At 35.3% G+C, this 12,440-nt stretch overlaps 2 protein-coding genes across 4 annotated transcripts in view; both read left to right on the forward strand.

The window, feature by feature from the left end:
• LOC145664258 (UDP-glycosyltransferase UGT5-like) overlaps positions 1-2,126 on the forward strand; it is a 49,131-nt gene extending 47,005 nt beyond the window's left edge. The window contains exon 4 of the mRNA XM_081730764.1: positions 1,810-2,126. Coding sequence (XP_081586890.1) covers positions 1,810-2,089 — 280 coding nt within the window. The 3' untranslated portion in view covers positions 2,090-2,126. The remainder of the gene's footprint in view (positions 1-1,809) is intronic.
• A 4,667-nt stretch (positions 2,127-6,793) lies between these two features.
• LOC145664256 (UDP-glycosyltransferase UGT5-like) overlaps positions 6,794-12,440 on the forward strand; it is a 59,946-nt gene continuing 54,299 nt past the window's right edge. The window contains exon 1 of one of the 3 annotated variants that reach the window (XM_081730760.1): positions 6,794-7,090. The gene's annotated coding sequence lies outside the window, so the exon portion shown is untranslated. Of the gene's footprint in view, positions 7,091-8,908; positions 8,964-12,440 lie in introns of those variants that run through there. The other 2 variants (XM_081730762.1, XM_081730761.1) reach the window with 2 other exon arrangements.

Consider the following 12,440-nt stretch of genomic DNA (forward strand, 5'->3'; position numbering starts at 1 on the left):
AAATAAATTAGATATGAACTCTGTTTTTAATAATTTTACATCCAAAGAGTGCCTGTCAATAGTATAAATGACACACTTTCACTCCACGCAAAGTCAAACATTTTTAATTTAAGTACTTAGATTGCCTCCTTTTATCAAAAATATTGCTATTCGAGCTACTAAAAGTTTATGATATTTTGTTTACATTTAGTTTATTTTTTTTATCAACAATTATCAATTATAGCTAACAACAAGAAAAATTACAGGAATTAATATGTCTTTAATGAAAACTTCGCGGTCATTAATATTACATAAACATGTAAATAAAATTGCTAAAATGTCTCTATAATTCAATGTAAACCAACTTTAAGGTAAAAATTCTAGTCTTTGATAGCTAAAGTTTGAAATAGAGCACCTATTTTCCATGAAATAACCTTTTTTGGCTTTAATTTTTGTACAGCGAACGTCTTGCATCTTTATTCAATGCTGAAAATCAGCCTTTCAACACCAAGAGATAATTTAGGTGGATCCTACCTTTCGTTGTTGCCACTGCGCTGACCACACATACACAGAGATCCTCACGTTTCCTTATTTCGTGCCTGCGAGACAAATGTCCTGCATCCTGGCTTCTCTGATCGGAGTTTTTCTGTGTTTCGCTTGAAATCTGCGAGCGGCGACGCTCTGGTCTATCCTTCTTCACTGAAACAGGGCTTCCGTCAATCCTTCTCTTGATATGCACTTTCTACACGAGCACTTTCAAATCATCACACTGCACCAACAACACTTTTTTTTTTTTTTTTTATCGCGGGTGTAGTGTTGTACGGTATATTTTTATTAAGTGTTTTTAAGAAGTGTTCATGGTAATGCAAGCTAATCGTGTGTTCTTAAGGCTAGTCAAAGTGCATTTTGGAAACGTGCAAGTAACTTTTTAGTTTCTTTTCCTGACTCCTTATTAATTTTAGTTAAACAAATTTGTTGACACTTGTTGTTTGGAGTGTTTGTAAATATATGTATATGCGCGAAAATGTATCACTCCCACAAAATGTACGTAAATATTTTAATGTATTTCGGAGTTTAAAGTGTTTACTTGAAGAAAATCTACGTATAAATGTTTATACTTTAGTATCACCGAACACCGTCCACTGGGCTGTTTTCTAACTTAGTCACTCATGATTTCTGTTAATTAACGTGTTGTATGAGTTGGAGTTTTGTGTTTTTTTTTAAATCTCGTGTATGACTAAGTGCTCGCGATTCACTTCGGCTTCACGTTTGGGAATTTTGAATTCTCAACTCGCCGAGTGTTTAGGACACGCCTCTAACTGTGTTTTTGATTTCATTCTTTTTCTCTCATTTGTCATTATTTTGGCGTCCTCAATTTTATTTTATTTGTATTCGCCCCTTTACGGTGCTCGAGCGTCGTTTTTCCAAAGTACGTGATTTCTTTTTTAATTTCACAAGTTACGTTGAAAATTTTTATGGAAGTGCATTTGGAGTCTTTTCGTCTGGTTCGTGTTACTTACAAACCTCTGCAAACATTTTATATAAGTTCTACGTGGAGACATCTTGACGGAAATGTGAGTTTAATAAATTCACAGGGATTATTTTGCACTACGATTTTATTCAGTCTGAGCAGACTGCTATTTTTCTCCTCTTTCACTGTGAGATGTTAAAAGTTTTTTTGTTTCTTTGCTTGGTTTCATGAACGGCCCTCTGTATGTGTGGTCTTGTAACTCAGACATTCATGGAGTATTGTTCTTGGTAGTTGTGATTTAAGTAATTATTCCACTCCTAATGATAAAAGATAATACTCTTTCTTTTTCGTTCTTTCAGGTGCAAAGAGCATGTTGCAAGGTTGTCAACTATATTCAGAGACCAACCTAGTAGCCCTTTGGATCGGGCCGTGTTTTGGACAGAATATGTGATCAGACACAATGGTGCTAAGCACTTGCAAGTCGCCGCATTGGATCTTTCGTGGTACCAATACTTTCTACTGGATGTTATTGCGTTCATTTTGCTACTATTAACATTGATTGTAACATTATTATACTTTGTGATTCGAACTGTATGGAGGTGTATAAATGGAAATAAGAAGAAATTAAAGAGTAATTGAGTAATAACGTTCCAATAAAATACAGTCGAAAATCTAAGCGCTGTCATTATTTCTTTCATGTGTTACTAGATCTTGACTGTAAAGGATGGAGTTATCAGGTGCACACTCTTGCCATACTACCTGGGTATTCTTATGTAATGAATAATAAATCGGTTCGAGTTACGGCTTTCTACGGATCAATATCACTCACTTCTAATCACTTTAAAACAATCTGCATCGTATGACAACAAAGCTCGTAAACTCCCAACCAAATGAACAACATCCTACTATCATTATTTGGTTAAGTACCTACTCGTATTTGAATTTAACAACATTAATAGAAATGTCCGAGCAAAAATTGTGTTGGACAAAAGCTGCAAACTTTATTCTTGTAGCTTAACTTTATGAAGATTTTCATCTATGGGAAGTTTAAAGTTTACACACATACACCATAACAAAGCAGTATCTAATATATTACAAGCTAGAATACCATAGAATACTATTATTTGTAATATATACGCATTACAAATACTTTACATTTATGTTGTTGACATTTCATTTACCCATTATCACTTTATATGCACTAGTTCTTGCTCCCAAGTCTTTCGCGTGCTGTACACTATATAATAAGTCAATATTGTACATAATTAAAAGCTCTAATTGTTTACAAATTACGAATTTATTTATTCATGTTTAAGTTTGTCAAGCACCCATCCCAAACTCCATACCATATTTATTTACGCAATTGTCCAAGTACTTCGTTAAGCAGAACTACCCAGCAGATAACTTCTATTAGGTCCAAGCAGGTAACTGATAACACACGTAGCGACATCTGTTAGTTTGACTTAGTACTATTAGTAATTAGAGTTACGCACTGAAAGGTTTGCCGTTTATTATAAGGAATTTTCATAGTGCTCCGTGTCTTTCTACAACCAGCATGATACATCTCTTATGCAATGTTGTCTGACTTCTTCATCTTCACGTAAGACTTTTCTGTTTTGATACCGTCCATTAATTGAAGACTCCTTCGCCTCTTACTTCTCTTTCCTGTCAGCATCCCCTCTAGCACAACCCTAATGATACAGTTCCTTCTTAGCCAATGACCCAACCAGTTTCTATTCTTCTTCACACAATAATATCTAAAATTGTTATTTTCTCTCCCACCATTTCTAATATCCTCTCATTCGTTTTGACCCAACTAATTATCTCCATTCTTCTTCACCCACACTTCAAAGCCTTTCAGTCGTTTTTCGTCACTTTTCCGGAATGTACATGTTTCTGCCCCATACACTAACAATATTCTAGACAAAGCATTTTATGTCTTTCTAATTTTTTTTATTGATATTTCCACAAATTAGATTTTTCTTACTTCTAAAGGCTTCCCTCTCCATTCCTATCCTTGCTTTTACGCTACATTTCATGAATCGGTTGCATAACATGTAATGAAATCCATTTGATTCACTGATTGGATATTGATATTTGTTTCGTGAGGACCTAGATTCGATTCCTAGGAGATAGAAATGTGTTTGAAGGCAAATTATCAAATATCAGTATTATTTTTTTCAATCAGGATACTTTTTAGTAGTTTTGAATTGTAGTGAAAAACTTGCCGACGATGAAAAGCATACAAATTTAGGACGTGGCCAGATAGTAGCTGGAAAATGCTATTGAATGAAGTAATACTGAAATTGTTTTCAAGACCTCGGAGCCGGTCTTAAGAGGTGCGGGATCCAATTGAGAATAATTTTGGTTGGACTTAAGTTCTCAGCCAACTTGCAATGTGTTGTCTGTTCTTGACAAGCCGAGAGTATATTGCACTTTAGCGCGGGGCCTAAATGGGAATAATCGGTCCAAAAGGCTTAAGTCCAGGCTTGTCAAGACATTTCATATTATGTTGAAGTTTGAATGCGTAACAAGACATCATAAATTGCACATACTAAAATTTCTAACCTATAAGAAAAGATAAGGAAAAAAGCTATTATCATATATTATCAAGCTCAGTGGCTCTCAATCTATGTGTTGCGACACCTTGATGTGTCACGCAGTCCCTTAAGGTGTGTAGCAAAATTTTAGAATTTAAAAATTATGAACAATGTAATAATAATTCGTTAAAATCGAGACAGACTGTACCAGTCAATTAACTCCAGTGGTAGCAATAATGCTCAGTGCAATATAAAGTCATTATAAAAAGTAATTGGTTTCACTATTATAATAGATATTATTATTATTAATATTATTATTATTATTATTAATATTAATATTAATATTATTATTATTTATAATAAATATATCAAACAAGTGTATCGCGATGTCCTAGACGTTCAGTAAAGTGTATCGTCAATCAAAAAAGGTTGAGAACTATTGATCTACTTGACCTTCTGATTTTTTTACATTTTTCATTATCTTTAAGTTGTCCACTAAAATTTGAAACAATAGAGGTGATCAAGGCGAAGATCCTTAACTATTCAACCCATATAGTTGCAGATCCCTTTTCCCAAAGTGTCCAGCACAACTATAACACACTACTGGCAACAACACGTTAGTTTCAATGTCTTTCAATTACAATGAAGTATAAGATAAGGAGCATAACTCTTTTACGGCTATATGGATAGCGTAGAGCCAGGTTCGATTCCCGGCGGGAGTTTATGAGGTTCGAATTTCACATTAACTTGTAAATTCATGTTTCAGTTAGCTGAAAAGGACGCTAAACTCAGATAAAATCAAAATTAAAAAAAAAAAAAAAAATCAAACATAACGAACATGGTTGATTTAAAATAAAATGATTCATATGAGAACTGCAATGAATGATTGATTGTTATAATATCAACTAGTATCCAAGACGTTACGTCGCATTACAATTGAGGGCACGCTAGCTCAGTGGTAAATAACTCATCTCTGTTGCCAGGGCTTCCTGGTTCCTTCTGAGGAAATGTTATTTAGAGGTGAATAACATCGTGTTGGTGGGTTTTTTGGAGATTGTTCAGTTTTCTCTTACATTCTCATCCCTCCAATTCAATTTTCATAATTATTCGGTTTCATTAATCATCCGTCTGTTTGAGCCTCAAGGACATCACTGTACATTCCATTGCATTGCTACTTTAGATTTAATTTCAATGCACTTCACTTCGTGTATATTCGTTGTAATTTTCTATTTTAAATGTTAGAGCAGCGTTTCCCAACCGGTGTGCCGCGGCACACTGGTGTGCCGTGAATGGGCCGCTGGTGTGCCGCGAGGAAATCAAAACAAAATTATTAATTCTATAGCAATCAAATTGCAAAACGTAGGGGAAAATGTATATTTGTATTGCACATTACTATGAACCTCTACTATAAATCTACAATTTTAAGTTTCATGCCGTGCTACTTTTCTGTACATTTCTAATGTTGGAAAAATTATTTGTTATTGTTATGACCATTATTGCTTCTTTACTGTTGCAGACTTTCGTAACTTGAAAATTTAAAATATCATTCAATCCTTTCGACAAATTATCTACATTTGTGTTTTAAAAGTAAAAGAGATTCGTTTGTTCGTTCGTTATTTAGTGATCTGCATTCTTAGTAAAAGATTGGATGCAGTTTTCGAAAAAGAAAGCATATTTTTAATAACCTGGGTCCAACATTTCATTGCAGTTGTTTTATGTTTTTAAATGAGAATGAAAAATAAGCATAGTGATTTACCACGGGAAAAACCCAGTGATCGAGCTTTCTTCTCCATGCGAAGGACATCAGTAATCAAAGAAAAAAATACCACTGTATTTCATATTTACAAATAATAATATCTATAAGTGTGCCGCGAGAATCCAAGTTACACCCGTAGTGTGCCGCAAGTTGAAAAAGGTTCGGAAACGCTGTGTTAGAGGGTAAGGGGAAAAATGAAAGCAACGTTTTTGGAGCTCACAAAGTTCGTCATTGTTTAACCCCAGAGAAAGGTTTTTCGTTTTCATATTGCACAGCTTCTTAACAGATATTTCATTACATAAAACTCAAGAAACCATATTTTCCTCACTCTTAATTAAACGGTTCGGGGAAGACTATAGTGAACTCCACTTCTGGTAAAATTGAGCTATTAGGTAGAATGGGTTGAAACTGCACCACAGAACAGTATGTAAACAAGTTTCATTTCGGGAAAGAACCTGCAGATGGCAGGAGAAGTCTGTTTGTGTATGTGTTATTGTATTGTATTGCATAGGAATATTGATCTTTCTTTTCCAATCTACTCGAAAGTTAGAAAATGTGACATGCCATCATTGTCTTCCCCCAAGCTTCTCAATTGAGGAGTTTGATGTAATAAGGGCGTAAGCGAGTTTACGCCTTTTTAGCATCAAACGTATTTGTGGCTTTTGCCATTCTTGTTTAGCCTCCTGGTAACATTTCAATTCAATATCGGAATAATTTGCAGCATATTACATTGTTTTATAAGAAAAAAAAAACACTACTTAAATTTTCAACATCGTTTTTCTCCAACTGCATGTTTCAACTTATGCCCTAATTGCATCAAACTCCTCAATTGTAGTAGCTTTCCGCTGAAGACAGAGTCCCTTACAGAAACGTTTAACCGTGGTTTAATCGTGCTGTGTTGTGTCGAACTGCAGTATTTAGCTTCTCGTCCTGCTTGCATCCCTCGTGCTTCTGGCAACCCTGAACTCTACTCACTCGCATGTTAGGGGCGTAGAGACTATAATAACAATTTACTTACTCCATTCCGGTTTGTCAATCGATGCATATTCAGCTAATTGAGACAGCTTGTCCTTGTCACCATATGTTCAGGGTTCTTCACAGTTAAGAATGCAAGAGCAGCGTAACATGGTGACCTCCAGATTAGATAAACAGGTCGAATCGGACGAAGAATTCGATTTGTAGTCATGTTTCGCTATTATCTATATTGATATTAACGTGTGACAATGCATGTAAATATTTCTGTAGCGATTTCGAAACTAAGTCAAGAAGGTTTGTAGGTGCGTACAAATTTAATTCGACATTTTTTCTATAGCTGTGCAGGATTTTTTCCTTCCTACTGAAAAGGTAAGTTTTAGTTTTCATTCTACTCTTCTACGTACATAGAACACAAAATATCCCACGAGGGTATACGTTAAGTTGTAGGTCCATGTCTCATACAGTCTCGGTGTTGAAAAGGACGTTATACTTGAAACCAAGCAACCGGCACATTCAATACTTTGCACATAAAAAATATAACACGTAATCTACTGGAGGCTGGCTACACCTGAGATCGTGTGACTGAAATCAAAATACGAATTTAGAAAAATAAAATTTTTTAAAGCGAATATATATAGTGATTATTTGAATCAATGATAGGCTATATACGTACGTCATTCACTTTAAGATTTTTTTTTTTTAATCGTATTTTGATTTCAGTCATACGATCTCAGGTGTAGCCAGCCTCCAGTAGATTACGTGCATATTTTTTTATTTGCAAAGTATTGAATGTGTCGGTTGCTTGGTTTCGAGTATAACGTGCTTTTCAACACAGAGACTGTATGAGACATGGACCTGCAACTTAACGTATATAGCTACAAGGGAGCTCTTGTGTGCAATTCATGGATTTTGAACTGTTGTTTCCTAATATTTACTCATTACTCTTTGCAATAAAGGGAATAGGCCTAAAAAGAGAATAGTCTATCATTCAAAATTAAAAGAAAATTTGCAGTTTTATCAAATGGATATTTTTTTACTTCTCTTTGTGCTTAGCCACATGTTTCTTGTTTAAAGATATGTGAAGATGTTGTGTGTATCATCTTATTGGAAATATTTGACTGTCACCGTTGATATCAAAGCCTCAAATTCACCATCTGTTGTCTATGCAAAAGTGTACTACGTGACTGAATTAACGAAATATAGTTCGCATGGAAATTACCAGAAACTAAAAGTAAACATAAAAAAGCAAAGTTCGCGTTGCGTTCTCTTCACGAAAACCTGTACGGAATGACTCCCTACCTTCCTTTCTGTCTGCAAACACCGCTAAGCAATCACGGTTGACCTGGTACTATTCCATACAGCTCAGACATTTGAACATCAGCAGCAGTGTTGCCACACTTGGTACAATTGTACCAAATTCAGCCCTTTTTGTCATTCATCGGCCCGTTGGTACCACGCTGGCATTTTCAGCCACTTTTGTGAAAAAGTTGGCACAATTCTACCCAATTCAGCACCATTTAACAAATACTTGTCACATTTTCTAATGTGTCGGTAAGATTTCTCCTGCACCTCACGTTACTGATACTGTGTGTTGGACTCTTTAAAAATGCTGTTGAATTTGTATCCTGCGGCGTTGCACCGCTAAACACTTAGGAACTTTGTGTAGAAAATTCGTAATTCGAACTATACTGGGATACAAATGACGCTAGGTGGGCGCATGCGCACCACGTATGAGGGAGACGAGAAGGAAGCAGTGTGGTGGAAACATTATCTTCAAACCTTAAAAAGAAATAGAACCACACAAACACGTTGAATCAAGTGTTGAATATTCTGAACAAGACCAGCGTGTGCTCAAGTAAGTCTATAATTTATGTCATTGCAAAGATTCTACACCAAAGATAATAACACGAAAAATACATTGACATAATTGCTGGCTTAGAGGGCTAAGTTGTTTATTAGTGACGCCATATTTACGAATATAAAGATATCCGAACATTTCTGCGTTTTATAGATCTATATCGACACGTTGATTTATGCTCTTGGAAGAGGGGGGTTGTTTTAGAATATTACCTCTTTCAGTTTCGTGTTATAGAGCCGTGTAGTACACTGGTATAAAATTCAGCCCTTTTTGTTTCAATTTGGTACTATTTTTCAGCCCATTTCAGAGCTAGGACTGTAGCAACACTGATCAGCAGTCATAAAGAAAAACAACAGGTAAGAAGAACAACAAAGCTGAATACAGGTACGTTCTTTTTTATTTTCGTATCAGTCGATAAGTAAATAAAAGTCGCTTTGTTACCCCTCCCCCTTTGCAGGGACGTAGTGTCCATTAAGGCTATAAGGCTTAGCCTATCCATTTAATAATATATCAGCCTGAAATGTTGCCGCTAGCCTTCCGCCTTTCTCATGTAATCTTCAGAATGGGGCGGTGACAATCGCTTTCCCGTCACCCTTAGCAGACGAAAACCATGTGCAATACACAAATTCAACACGAAACAACGAAAGTGGACGAATGCTGACGAAAGGCTAGCCTTTCGGGTGTTTGGGGAAACAAACGCGACAGGACGCGGTCTTGTAAGAAAGCATAAAACAGAAAGACTATGAAAAATTTAGGATCTCGCATTCAGTCACAAGTTCTGACAAAGAAAAAAAAGAGTGAATAAAAATCTTATTATGAATAGTACTAATGAATCAGGGAGCTTATTGCGTACCGGTTTGCGTTATCGCAGCGTAAAATTTACATTTTAGTTGGCGATAATTGATATAGCAGGTATAATTGTTTGTTGTATTTTTTGCGTTCGTCGCGACCCGCAAGTTGTGCGAAGATCGATACTGAATGAGGCCTCAGATGAAGTGTAGTTTCTTTTCTTTCTTTTTTCTTTTTTTCTCTTTGTATTTTCAATCTAAAAATAGCTTTTTTCTGTAAAAAGCGTAAATTTACTGTGAGCTGTTGCACTACTGTTTTCCATTAATATGCTGATATGCGTTGTGGTGGGTGAAGTGCTTAAGTTTGTGTCTATGATTTGGGGAATTTAAAATTAAGATAGCTCTATATTTGCTTTTATTTGTTTCTTTGAAACAAATACAGTAATACAGTGTTTCTGTGATATGCGAGTATCGCATATGTAAGGAAACTGTATATGTAAGAGGAATAAGAAGCAGAACTGTATTATACTTTTTCTTGCATTGTATGAAAAATATAGTGCATGGATTAACATTTTTCTATCAAGCATTACAGCCAGGTCCGTATTCAGAACAGTAAAACGTGATCGTTTAAATAAGGGAGGGATGTTTTTTTTTGGGGGGGGGGCAACTTGAATTCAGTTTACACTCAAATATACATACAACAAACAATTGCAAATTTCAGGGGACTGGACTTTCCTAGCCACCCTCCAGCTACGAATCTAATATCAGCCTACCCATTTCAAAACTTCCCGCTACGCTACTGCCCCTTTGTAAGTTCGTACATACTCAATGAATAATAACTAAAAGTATGAGCGTCCTGCTCCTTCGGGAACTGATGCAGCTTCATGTAGGCCTATACCATATCCTACAATTAATGTTGAATTGAAAATTCAATCGTTAAAAAGATGCAAAATATATGAGTGTCATTAAACAATTAGTCATACAATGTTTTTTTCTGTCTGATTATTATCTCAGAGGAACGTAGGGAAAATTCTGAACATTTTTTTTTTTTTTTTACACACAGGGCCTTATGCAGAGTCGTTTTGACGTATGATTAGCATCATACTAAATACCTGACTACTGCAGGAAACATATGTTAATCGAGATCTTTAATATGGCACTAATCACGCATCAGAACGACTCTACATAAGGCCCATAGTATTTGTCATGACCAATGTCATGTGGATTTTATAATATGTTTTCGGTACTTTTTTAAATTCGAAGTAGCCTGTCTTCTCATTCTTTTTTTTCCTACTATACTTAAGGTTAATCTGCCTTATGCAGAGTCGTTTTCACGTATGATTAGCGTTATACTAAATGCCTCACTACTGCAGGAAACATGTTAGTCGAACCCTTTAGTAAGACACTAATCACGCGTCAGAACGACTCTGCAGAAGGCCCAATATATTTAGGTATATTATGAAATGCCAAACTACGGACATATTTTCACCTGGCTAACTCTATTTACATAATGTATTGTTCACCTTCCTGGGAGATATGCTCAAAGCATATACTAAGCACAATAATAATAAACTAGCTGAACCTGTTCTCTGTACACAGCGCATCATTCACACATGAGCATGAATCTCCTTGTCATCCTCACAACATCTGTACATGTCCCTTTATAGACACAAGTAAAAGACGTCTTGATAAAAGTAGGCAAGTAATACCAAAAAGGGGAGATTTTTGCGATTATTTTTTTAATATCTCGCACCGTTTGCAAGATTGAGCATACTTCCGTTTGAAGTTTCTAATTCATGTATGATCAGTGGCTTATTTCGTTTTGCATGTCTCATGTAATAAGCAAATACATTACATACACAATTAATTATCATGTCAGTTATATATAGCGTTCATTGGGCAAAACACTCCAAACAATAAAGATTCATCTTAGCCTGGAGAAATGGTTATGCTTCGTTTCTCATTATAATTTGACTGTGAAAGAAACGCCTGAGAGATATACAACCCCTACATACAACTATGTTACGTTGGAATGTATAACTCATAGAGTATGATGATTTACTTACTTTTTAAAAATTTCAACAATTCCAGTGTACCACTAAAAAATGTAATAAAAAATAACGGACACGTTTCTTAGATATTCAATTAAACTGGACAATCTACACAAAATTTGGAATCGACCAGCGAAACCGGAACCTTTCTAGCGCTTGTGGTTTTCGAGATCTTATTCTTGAAAGGATTGGAGACAAACATATAAACCTAGCATTTTAATATATAGACTATCCTTTGGTCCAGCTGGGGGCTTCAACCCCTGTTCCCCGCGTTTACTCCGCCTGTCTTCGCACCTCTTAAGCTCACAATTCTACCAAATTTCAATTTTATTTTCATATTTTAGCTGTCTAAAAGATAGGATTTTGTATCCCATGAAAACGCCCATTTAAATACCATGGGAATTCCTTCACCCAATTTAGACCATTTCAAAACTAAAACTAAAAAAAAAAAATCACGTTTGGCAATTTTCTTGTGGATTAGTCCCGGAAGGCTACAATCATGCCGAATTTCATCATTCTAATCCTGCCGGAAGAGCCTAAACATTTTGAGGTATAGATGTTCCATATAAATAACACGGAAAAGATTTTTCAATTACCCGTAAAACAACCCTAAACTTGGAAATTTTTATTTTTGGTGATTTACTTGGCTAACGCTAACAAAAACGTACAAGCATATGGAATTTCAAGTTTTTATTCCAATTCCAAGTACCTAAAATATGAGATTATAAGTCTTTAAAAAAAAAAAAAAAGCCCACTTAAATAATATTAAAAATTTCTTCATCGCTCCTTTAGACCCCTTAAAAACTAAAAATATTCACTTTTGGCAATTTTTCTGTGGGTTAGTTCCGGAAGTTACAATCATACCAAATTTCAACTTTCCATGTCAACCGCAAGTACCGGTACCTTTATTTTATGTCAGTTCATGTAGTTTCATATAAAGTTAGGAAGAATAGAATAAGGTATGCCAAAAGTTAACTATTAAGTATTTTCGGTGCTTATTTCGGTGCTTTAATGCCTCACAT

Source organism: Thermobia domestica, chromosome 11 (assembly GCF_964235325.1).
Source record: "Thermobia domestica chromosome 11, izTheDome1.hap1.1, whole genome shotgun sequence".
NCBI classification, from domain to species: Eukaryota; Metazoa; Arthropoda; class Insecta; order Zygentoma; family Lepismatidae; genus Thermobia; species Thermobia domestica.